The sequence below is a fragment of the Cataglyphis hispanica genome, chromosome 8, assembly GCF_021464435.1.
Source record: "Cataglyphis hispanica isolate Lineage 1 chromosome 8, ULB_Chis1_1.0, whole genome shotgun sequence".
In the NCBI taxonomy this organism is placed as follows: domain Eukaryota; kingdom Metazoa; phylum Arthropoda; class Insecta; order Hymenoptera; family Formicidae; genus Cataglyphis; species Cataglyphis hispanica.
In genome coordinates, this window is record NC_065961.1 from 1,667,814 (window position 1) to 1,693,475 (window position 25,662).

General features: G+C 31.4%; 1 protein-coding gene across 1 annotated transcript in view; it reads right to left on the minus strand.

The window, feature by feature from the left end:
• LOC126851391 (uncharacterized) overlaps nt 1-25,662 on the minus strand; it is a 42,620-nt gene that overhangs the window by 3,506 nt on the left and 13,452 nt on the right. The window contains exons 2-6 of the mRNA XM_050595311.1: nt 2,578-2,941; nt 2,031-2,315; nt 1,515-1,788; nt 1,049-1,253; nt 485-669 (exon numbers count right to left, since the gene is read on the minus strand). Of these exons, the coding sequence (XP_050451268.1) occupies nt 485-669; nt 1,049-1,253; nt 1,515-1,788; nt 2,031-2,315; nt 2,578-2,941 (1,313 nt within the window). The remainder of the gene's footprint in view (nt 1-484; nt 670-1,048; nt 1,254-1,514; nt 1,789-2,030; nt 2,316-2,577; nt 2,942-25,662) is intronic.

Genomic DNA, 25,662 nt, shown 5'->3' on the forward strand with positions numbered 1-25,662 from the left:
AATAATTTCTCGAGAGGTTTTTATCATGAAAAATTTTTTTTTTTCTAATGTAAACACATTTTTTTCTCTGCAGCTGAGATTATAAGAGAATCTCTATTCTATCGATTGCAGATAACATGGAATTTTTTTCCGCTGTTAAAATTTGTTTTTATTAATATCATATAATCAAATTAAAAGCGATATTTTATATTTCTTTGAATTACACAGATAATAATTTAAATAAATAATTATAGATTATTTTTTCATAACTATGTATCTATACGAATTTCTTTTGTTTTAAGCATTCGAATAGATGGCAGTGCATATATAGATATGTACATATATAAAACAAGATTTTATAAGTTCTCAAAAATTTATAAGACCTTAAACATGAATGTTTGTTAATAGACTGAGCACAAAAGATTTAATTTTGCCTTTAGCTTCAATGAAAAAAATATGTGGCATGCAACAACTAGTAATCTTTGAAAAGTAGAAATATACTTACGACGCCCTGTGGAAGACCGAAATCATATGTAGGCGGTGTAGTAGTCGGTTGATAAGGACCACGAGCGTATCGCAGAATAGCCAGCTGCTGGGCGCGCGGAATACCGCATTCTCCAAGCGAACGAAGTTGAATCCAATAAGCGCCGATAGGCTGATCGGCATTTATGACGAAATCGTAACGTTCACCTATTCAGAAAATTTAAAAATGTTTGACACAAAATCAATGAAATGAATTTTTGATTGGTTTCGTGAAGGATCCGTTAAGACATGCATTATGTACAATTGGCTATCATACAAATCTCCTTTGTTAACAGTCTTTAAATCAATCATTTAAGTGAATTGATTATTTGACAAATAATGATTTAATTTCTTTATTCATAACTTGCATCTCTAATACACCCAAAAATATTCCGTTTTCATAAACTTTTTATTTTGACAGTTTTAATATCATAAAATTTATCATTTTTCTAATAATAATTTTTTTTTATTTTCTTTGTTTATTAAATGATCAATATATTTAATTTTGGTAAAAAAATTAGAATCAATGTGAAATAAATCGCTTTACCTGAAAATGAAATTATAGTGTTCACTTGGATTGGTTGAACTGCTTCACCATCGGTGGCAATAATGGTGAGAGTGTGACCCTCGACTGTGACTTGAGCAGGACATACTGATCCGTATGAATTAATCATTCGGAATCGATAACGACGGCCTGAGGTTATCGTAAATATTTCGAGTGGTGTGTTTGTCATGAAACCGGTATTAGGATCCTGGATATAAGAGATACACACGATATATTAGAAAATAAAAAAAATAATTATAACGTAATAATAAACGGCAAATCGAACAAAAATTTTGCAATTTTTTTTACGAATTTATATAGATTTATATAGATTGCTATAAATTTTTACTAATTTTGTAAATTTTTATACAAAAAAATCCTAACGTAAATTGAAGTTATGCTTATCTGATAATATTAGATAATATATTTCATTTTTATTTAAAATCAATTATTATTCAAGATGACATACCCTAAATTGACCTTTTCCATTAATCAGCACGCTTTCAGGTGCTTGACCGGTATTGACTGCAAGACGACCCGGGAAACGCTCGGTACTACTCTCGTGGAACCAATCACTGATAAGCATCACGTGCGTAGTTAAATCGTAATCATATAGATTGCTGTTAGGATCCTTGCTTGGCGGTTGTCGGATTATTATGCTCCCATAGAGACCATCTATCTTTTGCATGCCAGTATGAGCATGCCAGAAATGTGTACCCTCATTGCTGGCTGTCCATTGATATCTTCAAATATCGTACAATCATTTCATTTTATAAATCTCGCAAAACCGTTGTATAAATTTTACAATATATTAATTTGTTGTTTGTAAATTCTTTTTGCAAAGATAAAATTTTCAAAAATATTTTGACAATCAAAATATTCCGATAATCTGTTATTACATTCCATTACAAGTTTCAGAGATAAAAATATTATTATTCTAATTATATAAAAAAACAGTAAAGGATCTCTTTTTTTATATACATACCTAAATGTATTACCCTCTTGAATGGGACACTGTGTTACGTAAGGTACACCATCATAATATTGAGATCCTCTTTGCCATACTCCGTGCCAGTGAATTGTGACTTCCATTCCTTCTATATGATTTTCCACATCGATAACAACTTTGTCACCCTGGCATACCTGAATACTCGGACCAGGGATCATTCTATTCGCGGTTAAAATACCCCTCTCTACTCCGTCCGCCAGGACACACTGACAATCGCTCCACACGGCATTGGTTGCATTCGGTGTGCATACTTGACACGCTCTAGAAGTTTAAATAAGCAACTTGTAATAACACTAATCTCTTAAGCAATTCATATATTTAAAAAAAATATTATTTTTCAAAAAAATTAATTTTTCAATTAAAAGAAGGTGTTCGTGAAAAAACAATCACTTTATTATTTTGTGAACTCTGTAGAAAAATTATAATTTTTAATATTTTTTATCTTTCTTCTGCAATTTCCATTTTTACAATAAATTTAAATTATTTCGAGAATACTGATGAGATCTTGTACTGATGTACTTACGCTCCGAGTACGGTATAATACTCGAGTGTGAAGTAATAATAGCATATCCTGGGCGGTTCGCTCTCGCGGCAGGCACGAGCACACTCGTCCGGTGCCGAGAGCGATGGATTTCGGCGCAATTCGGCGGTAGAGCGTTCATTATAATCAAGGGGTCGCGTCCTCGGCGGCCTTATCGTCACGCCCCGACTGCCGAGATTGTCGATCCCGCCGAAACCGCTGCGAAACACACTAGTCGGATGGGTTTGCACCAGACCGTGGGCCGTGGGGAAGAAAGTCGCGCTGTCAGTTTGAGAGAAGATGTCGGTTTTGAGAGTGGGACTCCAGTATGAAGATGATGCCGACTGATCTGCTGCTGTCGATTGATCTGCAGTTCCATCCATTTTTTTTTTTTTTAGATACGGTTTTTCATATTTAAAATAAATCTTATAAGTTATGATATTATAAAACTGAAAGGTAGTAAACATATAATGTCAGAAAGAAAATAATTATTAATATTTTTTAAATATTTTATTAATGTATTATAGATTAGTTATTTGCGAAGCAGTTAGTTATCCGATATGTATGAATAAATTAGCTTAATTATAACAGAAAGTCAGAGGAAGATCTTAAGAAAAAAGCAACAGAAAATAAAATTTCTAATTAAATATTTAATTTGGTTTATATATATATATATATATAATTTTGTATTATGGTGAATTTTCAAATTGCGAAATGTTTAATAAGTTCCTTATTACTGTTGAATTTTGTACGATACACGATATCGTTTCTTTATCGTAAGCTATGAGCAGTTTCGTAATCGTATCATTACGAGTGTTCTTTTTCTGCTTCTATTTTAGTATCAATTAGCCCTGTAAATATACGGAACAATCAGGAAAAGTTGAAGTCTCGTTATGTCTATAGCAATCACGTTCGATACGATTTCAATTTCAACCAATACATGAAAAGCGTAACGATATTAGAACTATCGAGGTTTCGAGTCGAATGTCTCCAGAATATCTCAAGTCTAAGAGTCTACTTAGCCTTGCAAATGCAGTTTGTAGTCGCGCAATATTTATAAATTCATAATCGATCGGTTGCAGCTTTGAAAATTACTTTGGCACACTATTGTTCGCGGAGAGAGAGAGAGAGAGAGAGAGAGAGAGAGAGAGCGAGAAGCGTTATACAATATTTTCGAGTAGAGAGTTGAAATTTTTCCGATTGTCACATAAATGAGAGAGCAGGCTTAATAAGCATTTGAATACGAATCGTGAAAGTATCGATAAAGATCTGTTTGTTGCGCGAGTATAATTGGCATTTTTGCTTACAAAAAAAAAATTAATTAATGAATTGTGATCAATTTCAATCAGTTTCTTCTTGACAATAATTTGCCACTTCAAAACAATCAGATTCACTTCTTTTACACGGGAGTTCTTGATATATAATATATATCGAAGAAAAAAAAAATTATTCGCGCACTGTAGTCACATTTGAAGTTAGCAATGGCGTGCCGCGATAGAATGCATTATTAGTAAAGATCAACCATTGTATTGTCTATGATTTATTTAACAATATTTCAAGTATGACGTTTAAATATTTCATGCTTCAATTGTAACATTTATTTGAGTAAGTATGTAATGAAGAACAATATAATATTGTACTTACAATAGAAGATTTAAAATTATACGCTTTTTAATATTTTGATAAACTTTTTTGCAAATTGTTTTCTTTTATCATTTTCACATTGTCTTTTTAAGATTGTAAAATAATTTCAAAAACTTTCTACGACATCAATACCTTCGAATTTATTTATGTATTTTATAATATGTAATATTCTTTCAGTCGAACGCTAAAGTGAATCTCTCAAGGAATTAGACATTTAAAGAAATTTGAAGATAATTTTTTCCTATTAAATTCCGGACTATTTATGAGCCTTGATTAATATTTTCAAAAAAAAAACAATATCTTAAATATCTACATATATTTAATAAATTATACATATAATATTTTTTCGATAGACAATGGAATTATGTTCCGCGTTATCGGTCTGCTTCCAATGATAAACTATCTATATTATGATTTATCCTACGATCTCGAACGGATGACTTAACGCATTCTGATCTGTAGTCGTTCGCATTTCGAATATCACGAGATTGCATAGAAGCTAGCAGAAAGCTCTTGTTAATTTTTCTTTTTATCGGAATCGTTACGTGTTACACAGCGAGTGATGTAATATACGTATACATTGAAATACAAATTCCTGCATTATCTAATCGAATCGAGTCGGCTAGTAATCCGGTGAATGTCGAAGTTGGTACATTTTCCAATATAATGTGCAAGAAATACCATTTCGGTTGATATCGAATGATGATTGATATCCCAAATGATTTATATCTCAATGAAAGTTGCAACGCCGGTTCCGTGCAAAATTTTTACATCCGTCGACGATTTATTGTGCTATTTTTCAGCTCTAAGAAATATATCGATTTAAATAAGAATTTTTTAACCGACAAGTTGCCGAATTAAGCGAATCGACTCTTAATTTATTACATATTTATTACATATAAACGGAGACATTTTTTATTAATTAATGCGCAGTATTATTTATAGTTAAGTGCGCATATTCTTCATTGCATGCTTAAATTTAAAAGACTTATTTTAAAATTACTCTGTTTTATCTTCTTTTAAAAAAATAAAGTATATAACATATATTTAATATTTTAATATTAATTTAATATTTTACTTTATTGATCATAATATATAAAATTTATAATTTAATATTAAAATATCAAATATACATTATATATATAGATCATGACAATAAATATTATATTAAATTTTAATTAATGAATGTAACGAAAAAATATCAGGTTTCTCAATATAATAGAGACTCTAAAGCCAAAAAGTTGGCAAACCTAGAAGATCCATCTTGTGTATCGTTATAAAAACTGTCACGCGAATACTCAGAGTGATGACAATGAGATGATGAGGCAACGTTAAGCTAGCTCGGTCACATTATTTAGAGCGAGTGCATAACGCGGGCGTGTAACGATTCGTCGCATGGCTCCGGTCGTTCATTACACCAGGCGGCATGAGTGACGAGACGCTGTCGTAAGCGTAAAGCCGTAAGCGCGGTTGTGCAAGAAAAAAAAAAACACAAAGAAAAGAACAATGAATTAAGTAAGGCAAAAATCGCGCTTTCACGGTATCTTTTTTTTTCGCGCGGCAATTAACTCGTCACACTTCCATTTTCACGCCCGGTACGGGCGGTACGCCGATTGTTCGACTGATTTCCGTGGCACGAAGTACAATCGATGCTTTCGCCGATTGTTCCTAGTCATTATTGATAAAACAAGTGTCTCTTGCGCGCCAACTATATTTTTTATACTTTTATATATGCACACTTATGTAATATACTATCATATTAGGAAAACAATCGTCGCGATTACGCGAAACGCCATTTTTGATACATTTATTGTATTTATAAATTGCAGATTCTCTAGCGAAATATATTCGTTACGCGAAGCAAAACGTCGATATTTTCATTACGAATATGAACACTTTGAGTTACGGCTCAAAGAATATACTTTCAAAGAATTAATTAATTATATATTTACTACGACTCGTGAATTCTCATGAGAGTGCTTATTTAGTCTTTGATATCAAACTCGTGTAATTGCATAAACATAGAAATGTTATTATAGATTTAAAAATTAAAATGGTCCCTTTAATATCAGAACAGATGCTGCAGTATATTTCCAGTTATAATTTTTACATTTCCGTAACTTTCTTCAATCATTACACATCTCTCTTTTTCACACACATGTCGACAAGCTGCAAAATAATGCATATTTTGATAGCAGGTCTGTGATTAAATTCACGCCTATAGGGGAATCCTTCACAAACGTCAGTCATCCGCCCCATTAATTATCCTGATGTCTTACTTGACTGAACGGAAACGGCTTTCAACCAACTCAATTTAACACTTTTCACGGTTTGGCACGATTTCTTTTTTTTTTTTTTTTCATTTATTTTTTGGGTCACTTCTCGCGTCTGGACAAAGCCGGATCAACACTTTCCAGTGTCAGAGAAAATATTTTGAGACAATACGTTTAAAGAATTCATAAATAATTTTATGGAAAGATTTACGTGAAGAACCGAGATAAGATAAAAGATTGCAAAGTTATGTGAAATGTCACAATCACTGGCCCATCTCCTTGATTTATATATTCCTCGCGGGGATAGCGCTTTATCTGTTACAAATGCGGATGCATCGTCTGCTAAGAAATCAGGAGCGACGGTGGTGAGCATAACTAATACTACCGGCAGTTAATGTAATTAAATGTCAAACACGTCACGTAAAATGCGCTACGATATCGCAATGATTAAAAAGCGCATGTATCGGGTGTCGGTGCAGTTTTTGGCAAAAGAAATGCGAATAAAATTAATATGACACTTAATATGCAAAGGTCTGGATAAAATTTCGTCACTTTCAGAATGATTTTTTTAACGAGCTAATTTCCTAAGCTTAGCCCTATAATTTAAATATGAAGAAACGTAAAAATCTTTACAAGTAGATAATGAAACGCGCAAGAAAATGAGAGCGGAATTTGCACAAAGTTGCGTGATAGAAGTTCGCTTTCGTTTCGAACAGTTAACTGCTCGCGTGCCAAATCGGGAAAGACAAGAATCTACGCGAATTATTTCATATTTACGGAAATATTGATTCGATGCATAACAGCGAAAACGAAAGTAAGAAAGAATCAACATTCCTACGCGAAAAAAACGAGTTTACTTGTGACGATTGCGTTTATGAGTCACGAAACGAAAAATGTGAGAAAAATCTCAGTATTATCTATCCTGCGTGTTTCAGAAGAGGATCAGATTTTCTTCTCACCATGTATGCACGTTATTGATATTTACCGTGGGAGTCGCTAGACTTTGCGAGATTGCGACTCGTCTCGTGAAAGTTCAAATAAAATGCCACTCGTGGTTCATGATGCGACGATATCGACTCGGGTACGTTTAATGTCGCATCTTAATTCTCCGTCTTCGTTTCCTAAATAAGAACTTCGAGAAAATATACAGGCGTAATCCAATTAATTTGCGCTATTTTATTTAAGAAATTTGATCCAAATTTATATATATTTACATATTTTTTATAATCTATAAATGATTATATAATTATCTGCTACATAAATCTAATAACGCGTTACACTAGAAAATTTCTGATTATAAATATACTATAAATATATTTTTTTATGTATATATAAATCTCAAGGTACTTTTAGATGCGAAATATTTCTCCAAATGAAAGTAAATTTAAATATATGATACTTTAATTTTTTTTTATTATATTAAAACTCTTATAGATTTTTGCATGCTTATTTAAAAGGTCTCTGTTGCGACATTTTAAATGCGTTTCTTAAATAAATTTTTTTTCGGAATATAAAAATAAAAAAAAAAAATAATTCACACCGAAGTTTATAGCTATCTGCGGTTAGTTGAAACGATTCAGCTAAGAAACACATAGGTCGGGGAGAATGCGAGATGGAAAGTACGATGATCCGCTCGCAAACTTGGCCTTGTCCTTGCCCTCGTCTCATCTTACGGAACGGCTGGAAGAATTGCTCTCCCGTGCAGTGCGATACGCTTGCGTAAACCGAGTACTGGAGTGAGAAGGAAAACGATAGAGAAACACGGATTAAGAAAATATGTCGAAGCGGCAGAAGGAGCGATCGCTCTTTAAGATTGGTAGATAATAACTGCACGTAAACGCAGCTTCGATTGCGCTAATGAACGTAATAACAGCGGTTTACGCCGCAAATCGAGGGATGGGTAGTACCGCGGAATTATGTATCTCAAATTGTAATCCACGAAAATCAGACGCGATCACGTGCACCGAGAGAGGAGAAATTATCTCAACGGGCGTATTCATCATTAGCGTACGTCAATTTCCCCCTCAATCGCCGCGTTATTGAAAGCGCTCGCTGAAGGCGTATGTTTCTCTCATTAAACCGAGCGTGACGAGGGAAATGTCTCTCCGTACGCTTACCACGATCGTTATTTGACGTGGGAGATATGCTGGAAAAGTGTTTGCGGTTTTGTTGAATGGAATAGCGCAACGATCACTGAATACACAATCACGTATGATTCAGATTGATTTAGAACTTTGGCTTTTATTTAAAACAGTGAAGAACTTGCTGCGTGTATTATATACGAAATATATGTTTCTCTACCGTTCATTTATCTATTTGTATATCTTAAGAGAGAAAAATTTATTATCGTTGCTCTCAACCGCTTAGCTTGGAAAGAAAAGTCAGCGTTTCGATTCCGCGGGATTTATTTTTGAAAAATGAAAATAAAGCTGCGCGTGCTACATCTCTCACCGCAAAAAGCAAAAGCGTGCCGCTAATCTCGAGATAATGCGTTTAGCCGTGGCTCTGGGCTCGGCGGAGCAATTAACCGATAATTAATACCCCAACATCGAGAACGAGCTTTTTATTCTCGCACGAATCTCGTCGTCGCTAGTGAAGATCTTTCTCGCGATTGCGTTAGCCGCGGGCGAATACTTGCTTTCTTGGCGCTTCCGTACCGCAAATAAGACGATCGCGAGCCACTTAAAGAAATGATTCGCTTGAACGATCGTTACAAGAGAAAGGCATATTCTGCCCGCTGACCACCATCGCAATAGAAGCAGCCGCCGGAAGTACTCACACACACGCGCGCGCACACACACACACACACACACACACACACACATACAGAGGAATAAATTTCACGGTCGTCAGGATTGTCCTACTAAACTCCTAGCTCGAATATCGCCGACAAGTTTCCTCCGATTCTATCCCACGACGCGATTTATGCTCACGATGTATATTTTTCTTGGCGAGATCGCGGCACGGAAAGCTGCAACTCCACCCACCCTCTAAATCTTAAAAGAGGAATAGAGAAACTTTTTTTTTGCAATGATCGAACAGCCAACCGATCCGAGACTCGAACATCGGGTTCACGCATTGTAATTTTCGCAGTACACCGTAATTATCGGGCCGCTCGTCTAGCGATATATAGATTGCGATCGTAAAATATTCCCGTGACTTTCCCTTCTGCCAATGCGAGCGGCGGCGATGTTTCTAATAATGTCCGGGAATTATCGCGCCCCATACATCTCGGTGCTGCTTTTACATACGTCGTCTTCTGTCGTCTGTTAAATGTGAAAGAGGATTTATAATTATGTAATTATTGTAATTATCATAATTATGGGATAATTATAATTAAGAAATTGCTCGTTGCACGGAATATCAAGAGTAAACCGGTCGGTATGATTTAGAGATAAGATTTAAACGTTTTCAAATCCATAACCACAGCGCAGAAAAATTTAATATATGATAAGATCAACCGTAATATTTACCAGATTAAATAAATTTTAAGTTTGAATGAGATATTGAAATTGTGTTTCAATTTGTGCGTATGTGTCACAAAAGAGTAAAAAAAAAAAATTAATAGTTGTGTCTTATTTTTTATATTTGATCGCAATAGAATATTAATAATTAGATTGAGATAGACTCTGTGTTTCAGAAAATATTGCATAGTACGCGATATCGCATAGTATGCAAAATAAATCTATATTTAAATAGAAAAAAATATGAATATAATTAATATGAAAAACAACATAAAAAATTCAAGCCTGATGTTTACTATATTTAATAAATATTTAATAAATATGCTTTTTTCTGATGCTTAATCATATTTGTATTTAATTAAATAATATATGTTTATATGTACATAAATGAAATGAAATGATAAAATTTGAAGAAATCATAAAAGAATCAATTCAAGCTTTAATCTTTCGCCTAGCCTTAATCTTGAGTTTGATCGAAACCTTCGCTTTTGCATGCTCACTTGCGATATAAAAAAAGTAGAGTATGCCGATCATAGATGTGAAATTTGCCCAACAATTTTAATGCAATCGTGCCTGCGTGGCGGGCATGTAAAATGTAATAGCAAAATAATTTGATTGCGGTAATGATATGAAGCGGATCATTACATTAAGGTCTTTTGGTGTTTGAATCAGCGGGGAAAGTAAAATTTTAGTTTAATAATAATGCATAGATGCACGCTACAAATTACAGCAGAAGGAACGATTAATCAGGATATATTATTACATTGTTCAATTTTTCATGTTTCATTTATTTTTATTAGTTACTTTTTTATAATAGTATAGTGTTCTCTCTCTCTCTCTCTCTCTCTCTCTCTCTTTCTTTCTAAAACTGCATTTCAATTTATTTGGCAATATTTATCTTAACACTTTATGATTTATTTCCACTTCCTTGAATCTATAATATATTTTTCATATTATCTTATATAAATCTCAGAAACTCGGAATATATCCAATATGATGAGAAGATATCTCTATGCATTCGAGGGTTAATGCCATCGTTTCTTATAATCTAGCCTTTAAAGAAATTCAACGTAAATCATTATATGTTTCTTGAAAGAAATATTGCATAATATCAGAAGCGCGCAACACACTGCATGTTTTTAACGCGTCACGATCTTCATATTCACAACACATGTGCATAAGCTATATATCTCTATTTGTTGATCGATGGGGAGTAACTTTGAGTAACTACCTTATGCTGCAACATTGTTACGCGACCTGCACAGAAACACCAGGTAATTACTACGTAAAATCACGTCACGCTCGTAGACTCGGCGAACACGAAGGTCTTGGTCCGAGAATATTCCTGCACCGCGATATAAAATGCACATTGTATTTGACTGTATATTCGACTATTATAATCTTTCGGTCGCTACTGCGAATGCTTAGTATTTTTACTATAGTCGCATCAGTAGAATCATCAGAATTAAGCCAGCCGTATGAGCGTATTATTACTGGACTTTATGCCCCACTTGTTACTATTTTCTCTTTTATTTATTGAAGAAAGTAAATGAATAGAAAACTGTACATAAATTGAAAAGCCATTATAGTGTGATTTTATCAATTCAAATTAGAGTGACAATTTTAAATCCAATTTAAAAAAAATTGGATTCAAAAATAGATTAAAAAAACTTTATCATTAAGATTTAAATTATCATTACATCCTTTCTCAAAAACTATTAATATAAAAAGATAAAATTTTATCTCTATATAAATTTGAATAATATTCAATAAGAACAGAAATATTAAAATATCCAAAAGATCAATTAAAATTTCAAAGAGATTTATATTTAAATCATGAGTCACAAAATAATTATGATTAAATATAAACAGTAATAAAAAGAAATAATATTTCCTATAGTTCTTATATTAGAATTAAGAAAACAAGGGAGAGAGAGAGAGAAAAAGAAAAAGAAAAGAGAAAAAAAAGAGAGAGAAGATATACCTTCATAACGATGAAAATTATACGTTGCAGATATGTGGGAGTATCTAGGACAATCTATTATTGCTATTAACTGCCATTAAATTCGCACCTTAATTCAAGTTGGGGGTAATATTATCAGTTATCGCGAGAAAGTATCGATTATATATAATACATATATACGATTCTACAGATCCATAATCGGGCACTAATATTATCCATTATCAACATTTTACTTTATCTTTATTACACGTTTTCTTGTCCTACATTGCAAAATATTTTTTCGTAAATTTCAATGAATTTTTCTTTAGCCTCCGTTAATTTTTCTGTGTTAATAATATTAAAATATAATCTTCTTCTCAACAACAATATTATTTAAGATTTGCTTATCAAAAAATATAATATTCATAATTATTTTTGCTAAAATAAAAACGATTTCAAGTTTGATTATTCTTAATATTTATGAGTTCTAATTTGTTTTTTTTACTTCTATTCTTATGTCATAGACGTAATTTTATGTCTTCGCCAAATATGTAAAATACTAAATTAATTTGGAAAAATCAATGGTATTTTAATAATATAAAGTTGTCTCTCGGAGCGAATAATATTATTCGGTCTTAATATCCATTCGAAAACATATTTCGCTGAAAGGATTTCGCGCTCTTATCGAGGATAGAATCCCCGGGCGAAATACTCGGATTATATATCCGTAATGGCATAGTTACGATGCGTCTGGGTCACTGCCACTTGGGAAAGAGAACTTGCTCTGCTTCTTTCTCTTCTTTATATTTTTCTCATTTCCACCCGTCCATACGCCGGCGAGCGGTAGCTCGATTTACGATTTGTTTCCGTAAAATTATATTTCCTCCAGGGGCGAGCTCTGATTGTAGAGAATTATATGTGCCTAGCCTTGTGTTTTCTATCGTATCATTTGCCGGTTTGAAATAATTCTTGAGGCCGTTCTATCGCCGCATTATTTAACGCGACACCGATCGTCGCGAAATTATGCAAAGGTAAATGGCTCCTATACAAAGAAAGCTCGTCATTTCATAATAATGGTTACATTGTCTAGGTAAGACATTATATAATAGAAATTGCGCGGAATAGGAAATTTATTCTCTCAGAGCTGACTGATCCAATTATTGACGCTAGCATAACTTTCTTTTGATCGTCACGTAATCAAGAATCATTTAAATAAATTCTTAATTATTTTCAAGAAATATAACTGATATTAATAGTAAATTAGTTAACTACTGATATTAATAATACATTTATTAGTACACACTTCAATATTTTTGTAAAAAGAAATCAAATTATAATTTGCAAGAAATCTGTCATCTAAAAAATTAAGATCGACAATCTTATAGCATTTTTGGAGATTTTAATGTATTTACAAAAATTGTATATACATTCTTGATTAAATTAAGTATAAAGCTATAATTCTTCGAAGAATGTCGTCATTGAACATTCCATCGAAATCTTAAGATGTTAAAACATAGTGTAATGTGTAATGCGTAATGTATAAAGTTATGAGATAAATGAAAAAAGCGTGTGCAAGCTTCACGTAACGTGTGTAATTGATTGGCACTTCGACAGATATCTCGATATATCTTTTAATAGGAGCATTAATTGAGCGAACACAAGAATACACTTTACAAACAAGTCCCCAAGCCCACAGGTTGACATGTCGTCACATAGGCTCATCCATCATTAGTCTGACTCTTAAACGCGCGAAGGATTACTTTCGCAGTAGCCATCGGTGGCTTATTTGGGTTTAAATTGACATACACGGAACCATAAATTTTTTTATTACAATTAGTTTGATAGACTGCCTACGCCAAGTATTTGAACCCATACAATTTCAATGAAATTAGCCTACATCGTTACAACGATATAGTAATTCAGTAAAAATATGAATATGTACTCTATAATCCTCACGAATAATTATTTGAGAATAATATAATATAAAGTGTTGAATATTTTAACTAAAAATTATTAATAAAATATTTTAAAAATAATTAATTTTTGTTACAAGTAATTGCAATTTGATATAATATTAATATATGTGATAAATACAATGTACGTTGCTTTCTTGTAAAACTTGCAATCGATGATAATAGATAGATTTCGGATGTCCATTGAAATACAAAGTTCATTTATACAGGATGGTTACATTAAATAGTTCGATAAAGAGATGATAAGACGAGATATGTTTATCTCTTTACTTTGAAACAAGTCTCTTAAGTGAAAGATGAGAGATTGTAACAGAGAAAGGGAGTTTACGAATACAGATGAATTCACATACGCACAACGTGAATGTAATTAAGTGAAATGTCTTATTAACGTGTGCACTTATGTGTGCAATGAAAATTTAGCAATTATGATAACAAAATATAAATTTATATATGTTTAATAGATACATCTATAGTATGTTTTAATTATAATATATTAGATAAAAAGCAATAAAAATTGCGTTTAAAAAAAATTATTTCAATAATATTTTCATTATTTGTATATCGCTGTTATATGTATTCGTGCATATTTGTATATTTCTGAATTTTATTAAAACTTATATCAATATTATAGTTGTATTATATGAATTAAAATTTTTTTTTTTTTCAAATTAAGAACAAGGGGCACACACAAAATAATATTGAAAATATAACAATTATTAAAAATCTACTTATGTAATTAAATAAAATTGATTTATATAAGACGGCGATGGTGCGATTTATAGTTGTATTAAAATTTCACGGTTATCTTCCAATGAATTAGTCTTTAATTTTATAGAACGAGAAAGTTGAGTTCTAAAAAAAATTTCTTTTGAAAAGGCGATCATCCTAATCGCTCGAAACAACGATCGGTCAGTTACTCGCATAAAATCGATCTTGTTTCGATTTGATCGGCTGCCTACGTGTTGGCGAAGTGATGCAGAAAGCGTGACACAGTTTTCGATGACTGAGACAGCTGCTTCGGAAATAGAGAGTGGTCGGTCTGTTTCGCGCACGGGCATCCACATATACATCCTCCCTACGTCTCCGCATCCGTGATATTTTCACCGGCGAAATTACCTTTCGCCTTCGCTTTTGCGGATCGGGATACACGTAATGCTATGGTCTTTCGATAATCAGTCATTAATGACGCTCGTGTAGAATTCTTTTTCACAAAACTTCTAACTGGTATGTTCTTTGGTATACACATTGGCAGTCTATGATTACAATCGTTGTGATGAGAATAAAATAAGAATGCAAAAAGGAAAAGCAACTATACATATCAAGTTTCTCAATTTTTAGATTAATCTTGATACTCTTATTAAGAAAGGAACACTCATCAAAAAATAATGCAAGAAATTTTGCAAAGATTTCCCAAAGAGCTTTGCGCATATAAATATCATGGGATATATATTAAAAAAATTGGAGAAATTATTCAGCAAGTTTGAAAAGATTTGATTTTTACTTTTCTCATATATATATTCTACTGATTTATTACTCCATACATATCTAATCACTTTCAAAAATCATTTTGCGTCCAAGGTATTCATGTTTTGACGAACTCTACATTTCTTCTTTTTAACAATATTGTATTCTCGATAGTATTCATTCAAATGAGTCTTTTAACAATAATTATGCTAAAATATGTATCATCGCAAAAAAATGCAAATGATTGCAATATCATTATAACAGAATGATTCAGCCAACTTTTCGATGCGTAACGGGCGTATTAAAAATCTGCCATTCGACCTTGCCAAACGGTACCGATGTCATTCTTTATCCGATAAAAAGAGGATGACATTAAGCAGTGAACGACCGGTAAGAAAGCCGCCGGGCTAGTTTCGTGAGACCGAATACATCGGGCGCACCGTCACCGCCGGTCTTACCAATGTCAAGTGCACGCGCTCAAGGAATTTCGGCTTCATCTCGTTTAACATCGACTTAATGCGTCCGCCTCGAGTATGTTACGTAAAGATTCGATGAGGTCATTTACCTTAAATTCTCGAAAAATAAGAAATGTAAAAATATGGGAATACGAACAGACATATTATATATATAAATATATAAGAATAAAAAGATTGGAATATAATATATAATTATTATAATATATCTGTATAATATAATGTAAAAACAATAATTTTATATTATATTTTATTTTTATTTATTTATATTATATTTTATTTTATATTTATTTAATATTATATTTTATTTTATATTATATAATACAAAACTCAATTTTTATTTTTTGTTTAATTTTTCAAAGATAAAAATTAAAAATAGAAAATATAATTAAATCAAAGAGACAGCCTCCAATGACGTGTTGAAATTTTACATTCAAGTTTTGCCTTTAAGTATCAATGTCAATTTGATGGTATTATATGTCGGAAACGACGGATCGATACCACGGTAATATTGATATGTCACCTATAATAATTGGTAAACAAACGCATGTGATTGACAGCGACTAGATATTCCCTTTAAGGGGACGGTGGGAGCATTAGTAGTTTTTGCATTCTGAAAAGCAATTAAATTAATTAACGGAATCACATAGTTAATGGGTTTCCTTGTTAATTAAAAATTCTAGTTTACTACATGAATCGATATGTCCCATGGATCACCATGGATCACAACAAGGATACATTGCATTTGCAGTTGTTTGCTGCAAATATGATTATTAATTATCGCTAGCGAGAATTATCAATTTAATTATTAATTTAATGAACCGTTAATTATCAATCCGTTTTACAAAGAGACGGAATATTTAATCGGATATACAAATTATATTAAACGTTCGTATATAAAAAAGATTTTTATAACATTTCTTGCGAAAATATTAACATACATCATATACACAAAATCAGCTTGATTTATATAAATTTCAAGAAAAAAGACTGATTAATACAAACATTTTTTAATTTATATAAGCGACAGAGAAATATATATTTTCTCTAATTAATTTGAAAGACAGATATTGGTATACCAAGCGAATACTTACAAACTAAGATACTTTTTAATTCAGTATGTTATATGGACATGTTATTTTCTTGTGTTACAACTTGTTTTTGATGCTATGTCCTTAACGGTTTATGATGAGTCGACATATGGCTTGTGGTGATATATCGTCATGATTGAAAAGGTATTGATTTGCGAAAGACATGAATGTCGAGAATTTCATAGAAACGTGATTCGAATCCTATATGATTCTTCATGCATTTCTTTTCTTTGAAATATACAGGACGTTTGAGAAACATCGCGCACTTTCTCGTGACAAACAATATTATTTATGCAGAATTTGTAGTCGAGAGAAAATGTGTAGCGTCTGAAATGTCCTATATACAAATGAATTGCGAAACTAAATTTCATGCCAGTAATACGGGACAACTTGAATATACACTACATCACAAAAATCCGGAAATTCATGAAACAATTATTAAAAAAAGTTATATTTCGGAAATTTAGAGTTAACACGGTTAATTGGATACAACCAAGTTCGCTTTACTGCTCACAATCAATAGTGTTTTTGCAATCAGGTCGCAACCGGAAGGTCGGAAACGGAAAGAACTTCCACAAGAGGAGATTTGTATTGACCATTCGTCACATATTGTAAATCTAGTCACGAGTTAAACGGAGATAATTGGATTTAATTTAATGATTCAATTCGATTGCTATTCGATTTCTTATTTTCATTCATAATGTGGTACTAAAATATGAGAGAAAAGTTATACAAATAGTTATAATTTACGGAAATCGAACAAAAATCACTTATCTATGATATTCAATATAAATTTAAATTTTATAAAATATGATTTTTTAAATATATTTTTTTTTTTAATATATTTGTAAGATATTATATTTTATGATATTAACAATATATAAAAATATATATAAAACATTTAATAATTTGAATATTAATAATTTACATGATTAATACAGCAAAAACTTATATTATATATCATAATAAATTATATATAATTTAAATATTTTATAGTTTACTTTCAATAATTTTAAAGTGCAATATATAACTTACTGCGTTTCAGAAACTTCAAGATAAATACACTCAACGTACATAGAGCATAATCTGTCACTGTCAAAAAGTAGCAATATTGCAACTGTCATTTATCATAAAACTTTTTAGTTGTTTTGAGAATTCTCGTGATAAAGTTGTAAATGGAAGCAGCTTTTTATCTTAACGGCCAATTTATGTAAATAGAATAATAAGTTTAACACGTTTAACAAGTTTCTATCCATAATCCCATTTCGTTGATGCGCGAATCTATCTCCACTAGCATTACATCATACATGTACCTATATATCCGATAACTTTATTAAATTAGGATATTATCGCTGAAAAAAAATATCGCGTGGAGACGCATAATAATTAATTAACCCACAAAATTATTGTTAGCATTTTAAAAACTTAATATACTTTCCTCCAAAAATTCGTTCGCTCTTTTACACAATTCTCGCTGTATTAATAACATAAAATTTTTATATAAAATTTTAGAAAATTTTAGAAATAATTTTCAGATGAGCTGTGGAAAATCGAAACCACGCAGTTATAAATATGTAAATATATATATATATATATATATATATATATATATATATATGTTTGCTTGGCGCAGTTCTTTTGTCGTCGTATGCACGTGCAAATCGTGATCCAGGATCCTATTATGCCCTCTCATTTTCTATTGTACGACCTTTAACGTGCACCGGTTATACTTGATGTTGATTAACTGCGGAGTATAACCTTACGTCGATTGCAGATATATTGACATAACAACGAGATCTTTTAAGATGATTACCAATAACTGCAAACGCGCAGTAGATTAAATAATATCAATTTAATCACTTACAATCTCATATTCCATATTTGCTTTAGAGTTTCAATCAATATCTTATATTGATTATTAAATTCTTGATGCAAGATTCAATGCATTAAACAGATTGAATGACACAATATATTATTTTGCTTGTGCAACTGGATACTAAATATCACATCTTTTAAAACACATTCCTTTTATTTGAAATTAACAATTTATTAATAGATAATATAAATCTATTTTCATAAAATAAATAAATTTATTTCAAGTTAACATTTCATAATTAAATTTATATAAGTTTTATTATTATTATTACACTGATAAAAATATCATTTCTTAAATTTTAATTTATTTCGGATATACTATCTACATTAAATGAACATCTTTAGATTATTTCTCATGTCAGCAAACAATCATAAAAAATTCGGATGATCAGTATCTTTCTCGATCAAGGAAATTGAAGATGTGCACGTCACGAAATTTAATGTTGAACACGTGCCATCATCATTACCAAAATTTCTGTTGATCATTCACGATACGTCCTGTTATTTGCGTGAGACGCATATTAATTCACATTCGTTTCTCTCTAAAACTCAATGATAAATATTGTAAGTTCTAAAAAATATATATATATATATATATGTGTGTGTGTGTGTGTGTGTGTGTGTGTGTGTGTGTGTGTGTTCTGTGTAAATATTAATTTTATTTTCACTGCCTTCTTTTAATATATATGTATATCATTATGAAATACTAGAAATATTGATAGCAATTGATTAACACTTGACATTAACACTTTAAAAAATATCGATTGTTTTTCATGATTTTGATGGATTTAACATAAATTTAAGCGTTTCGAAAAATAAGACAGTACCAATCCCGACTCAATTTCGTCATCTGATTAAACGAGAGAATGAGTCCGCAGGCTGAATGTTAATCCGATCTCTAGCGTCGCATGACTTCGCGAAATTGGTCTCGTGATTATGCTCGTGCGATAGCCACGAAGAAATCGTGCACAGTAGTAGTAATTCGACAGCAAAACGCGACGGTAATGTGACGCGTATTAAAATTTCCCGAGGGATACTACAACATAAATTGAAATCGTACAATCTGCCGGATAAGTAGAAAGCGCAGGGAAGAAGCTGTAAAAAAGATACGAACGTGATTTTTTTGGTATAAAGGGGAGATATTTTACACGTCATTAATATTATATTTTATTTATATGTAGCATAAGATATTTTATTTATATGTGACATAAGATTTATTTTTTATTACTATTATTATATAGTAGATATAATATCCTAATGAATTTGTTTAATTAAATTTATAATCAAGATTAGCTAACATAAGTTTAGTTAATACATAAATATTTGCTCGCAAACTTGAATTAAAGTAATATAAATTACGAAAGTGTATATCGCGAGTATATATTTTGCGTTAAAATTACTTTGTCAGTATTATAAATTTTATATTCATGATAGCGCGTTTGTTGGCTCATTAAATAATTTCGCTAACTGCTGATCTCACTATTTTTCTGGCGATTGTTAATGCTCAATTTTTTTATCTTTGATAATAGTGTGATTAATTCCACTGTCGTCTATTCGTGAATTATACCTTCGGTCTAATTACATAGGCCATGAGTTGAGATAAAACCTGAGAAAAATGTGCTTTTGTCATTCTCAGCTAATTTCTATTCATTAAAACGCAATTGGTTCATCGAGCAACATGAATCACTTCGAATGCAACGTGACCGTCATAAAAATAGTACTCGATACTGCGATATCCATTCATGCGTGAATCGTACGATAGGTGAATGTAGATTTTATTTTAAAACAAGAATTTTTTACTATACAATATTATGGCGTGATTATGACAAAATACCTCTATTTCTAAAAACAGAATTTCTGTTAAAACGTATAATTAATTAGCCAAATTAACTAATCAAATATATTTTTATGATGAAGGATAACATATCGCGTGCATATATAAGAATTAACAAATGTGAAGATTTCTGTCAAATATACTAATATATATATATATATATATATATATATATATATATATATATATATATTTATTTTCTTAAAATTATAAGACGTCCATATAAAGTCAATACTTCGGGTGCATCAATCTAACCATTATTATCACTCTCTATAGGGAATCATGTTCACCATAAAAAGTAGAAGAATAAATATCAATCGGTTTCTTTTTTTTTTAAACAAGATAGTCCCATTTTGACATTTGCCATAAATCAATAAAACGTATCTATGCTATGAAAATCCACACGCGAATACGTGTAAAAGTCAATATTTTCCTCCCAAAATTTATTGATAAATGAGATAATCATAACAAGTTTTTAAAAGCTAGCTTGTAATAAAAAAGATGTTTTTATATCTTATTAATTTAGAAGTATATCTCGGTAATGATAAGAGCAACTAATACATATATAGCATTGCTGTTACATCATTATTATATTATTCACAAGAGGAAGAAGACATTCTTATGATCCTCTTGCGATCCCCGCGAACCGAAAGAGAAATGCTGATGTGTCAGTTTAATGGACTATGTGAGCAATAAAAGTAATCGTGCTCCCGCACGCGTGTAGTCGCGTGTGATATAAGAGAGACAGAGAGGGAGAGAAAAAAAAATTTCACTCAGACATCTATGTCCGGTGCGAATCTCCGAAGAAGCATAATCATCTCCGGTGAAATGCAATCCTCTGTGAGTGTGCTATCCACAATATGCATTTGCCGGTAGGAAGCAAACGATGTCGAGCAACGACGTCACTGATCTATATTTAATTTCTCCGAAACATGTCATAGAAATGTTGAACATATTGCACACTCATGAAAGCTAGCAATGTGTATTTTTTAAATTATAATGTGCGTAAAAAGACGATTTTTCTCTCTATAATCTTTATATTAGTATATAATAGCTTTATTAAATATATGAATATGCGATAAAAAATTAATGCATAAATCAATTGCGTTTATGGATTCATTCATTAATTCAAAATTAATTTTTTTAACAAAAGTGGAATATTAAATTATAGATAACGAAAAGAAACGAACAAAATTAAAAATTTTTTAGCAAATTAAACTCCTATAAAGCTTATAAAATTCTTTAACCATGAAATTAATTGATATTATAATTTTATATAATATTTTAAAATAATTTTTTATAATAGAATTGATAAAAAGATGAATATATTATAGACTGCGAACATATTGATATTCAAAACGTTTATGCGAATAAAAACACCTGTCGTCGCTCTTGACTTTTTTATAAGAGATCGATGACGTTAAGAGATACTTTCAGCTGTGAAAGTGTTAAGAAAATATTGACTTCAAAATATGTCAAGGAATTTATAATTGAAAACTATCGTCCTAAATTTTATAAGATTTCAACGATCTTGTGTGTATCATTGCCGGAACATATGTATCGAATTTCAATTAAAACCGCATTTAAATATAATATTTCCAACGAGTCTCGGTTTCGCCGCTTTCTTGCGCGATCTTCGGGGAACGGATATGTATAAAAGTTCCACTCGAGAAAGCACTCCCTAAGCTTATGCTACTCGAAGCATTGTGCCGCGACAGCATGTCACATTTCGCCGCGTCACGCCATGTCAGTAGCTGGTGACGTAGACGTAACAATTGCTATTATGGGTATCTAGATCGCATCCGGATCTTTGGACGAGACGACTCAGAACTCACGACGCGTCAAAGAACATCGCGCAACTTGAGCACAGGCCGGAACTAACAATGTCTATTATAGAGTCATATCTAATTAAGTAAATGCGTATCTATTTTAGCCTAATATACATGTATAAAGAGAGACACTTTAAAAATACGACTAATTACTTGATAACGCTATATATACATATATATACATATATACATATATATATATATATATATATATATATATATATATATATATATAGCTAAAATTCCTAGAACGAGTTAATGACCTTTTAACTTGTTTCTTTAGTCAAAGTAGGTAGACAGATGAATGTCTTTTATTATATTTTATATATTATTTTAATTATTTTTAATTATATTTCTATAACTTTATATATACATATATGTATATTACAATATATGTAAATCAAAAAAGTCTATATATCTTTGAATGTTTTTATATTTTTTAATAAAGTTTGCATTTTTTTATAATATAAAATCTTACAAAATTCAATTGTAAGCGTAGCTTGCGTGATCAAAGCAATATCGTTTCACGCTCTATTATAAAAAAGTAGATTTATATAGTAGATAATAAGTCTACAAAAATTCTCACGAATCAACGCGTTCTTAAAGACAAGGTTTCTCATCTAAATATATGAGCAACGGGACTTGTTACATGTGTATTAGATTCCTACATCCACATAGAGAATAAAACAAACATCCATGAGTTGCATGGCGTGTGACACATTTTCCCTTGCCACCCACTTTTTCCTCCCATGCTATTCGCAAAAATATTCTCGCATACATTTTCTAAAAAAACTCTCACTAATCTATAAAATAAAATTTTTACCATTTATTTTTAAATTATTTATCATAAATTATATTTAATCATTATAAATTACCGTTTATTTATTAAAATTATTTACTCAATTTTTCAATGTGTCTAATTAAATTTAACAAACCTGTTGATTTAAGTTTGTTAGATAAAAATTTTATGAGAAATAAATATGGATGTAGCATCGATTTCACGATTTGTAAAAAGAAAAGGAAATTTTTTAAAAGGCATTATAAAAATATATGGCGCAGGATTTGGACATACTCGCGCGACAATTTGGACTATATTTCAACGCTTCGGTGAAAGACCTTATTTTTGAATACGTTTACGATCATTAAAGATGAGATTCCACCATTAAAACGCAATAAACTTCGTTGAACACGCACGAGATTTTCAACATTTATTGAGTTTAACGGATTAAATTTAATGATCGCATGATTCAAAGAAGAACGTATTAAAATAATTAAAGTGAGCCGAGAAGAGAATTTAATAGAATTTAATAGAATCAAAAAACATTGTAAAATGCTGACATATATTTATTTATAATATATAATTGATTTGCCAAATGAATATATGTGAACTCACGCTGCGATACATAGATTGAACGGGAATTGAAAACTGGTTCAGTCAGGCTATAATATCATCGGCAAGTCATACTCGTTTATCTTTCAGCAAGAACAGTTATGCGACTATGAATTGGCTACAGAAATAGAATATCACGAGGTGCATTAAATCAATAAACAATCAGAACCTAGATATTTTTTATGCTATAAAGTCAATCGTGAATATATGAAAGCGCAAATACTTAAAAACTTTCTGAAAGAGAAAGAGAATAAGAAACAGATATTTCTTTCATTTTATTTTTATAGATACTAAATGAAAGAGACTATATTAATAAAGTAATATAATTGATGTAAATAACATTCCAACATCTTATAATTTCCCTTCTATTTCAACGATTGAAATGAGATTGTTTGTAATGAAATATTTTCCGCAGACTTGATTGATGCCGCACGAGATCTTTCTCATTCGCGTGTTTGAGTCTCAAGTGAATTGTGAAACATGCGTGAAGAATTGCTGATTGCCTGGCGCAATTAGGGGATCTGATTGCATTTGACATATCAACGCGAGTTATGGAAGCCGCCGCGAGAGTGGGTGCGGGCGCAAAGGGTGTGTTGCAGCAGAAGATAGATTACAAAAGGCAAAGATCGAGGACGGCAGGTCGGCGTCACTTTCTCGATCTCGTCACGTCTTCGCCACACGCGTTACACGCTTCTCCGTTCTTGTGCGGGGAGGATGCCGACCGCACGCAAAAAGCGCCTTCTTACTCCCAGGCGCGGCGGGGTGAGTGCACGGACAATACCCAATAGGATAAATGCTTTTCGTTTTTTGCCCCGTCACGAATAATTGGTATATTAAGGATGAATTTCATCGTCGTTTACCTTGTAAACGCTCGCTTTCCGCGAGTGATTCTTACGTTAATTCTTACGATTCTTACTCGCAAATATGTGGATTTTCGAAAAAAATAGATAAATTCTCATCACAGTTTTAATAATTAATAATTTTAATAATTTTAATATTTTTAATTTCAAATTTAATGTACGATCTCAATGCTAACAAAATTCAGTAATTTTCCAAATTAATTGTCAATTGTATTTTCCTGATTTGCTCTTTGCAAGTCGCTGCATCAGAACAATGCACATATTGCTTCCTACGCTTATTTAATAATATTCATGTTACTCGTTCTTCGTAATGAAAGGTTACTTAAAGTACACGATATGATAACGATCTATCGTATAATATGTGTAATTCTTTCTTATTCTCACCATTCATATAATTCATGCATACATACTTTATATAATTTAATCACAGATCTTTATTATTGTATGTGGAAGTGAATCTACAAAATTCCACGGTATTATTTCATTTTTTTTGCATTAAGAATGGAAAATGTAACCGGAAGTACCTTACATTACAAGAAAATGTACGAGAATTGCAGTGGCATCGTGGGCATTCTTTTCTGAAAGTGCTTGTCTCATATAACGACACTGAGTGGCTAGTGTCGTATATTGTGCTCGTAAAACGTAATATAAAAATAGCAAAACGAAAACGCTCACCGGCAACGCGTTTCCTGCTCTGAAAAATTATAAAAAGTATATACGCATAAAACCAGGAGTTTTTTCATATTCTTATTCTTCGGTAATAATTGTAATTAAGCAAGTAATTAAAATTATTTGACGGCTAACGATTTTATAATAGAAATCGCCAATACAACAGCTGAGTAGGATAAAACTAATGACGTGAGATTGGCGAAACGCAATATTTTATAATAAATGATGCAATAATGCACAATGATATTGTTAAGACGTATGTCGATTGTTGTTAGATTGAAATAAAAAAAATACGATGTAGTCAGCT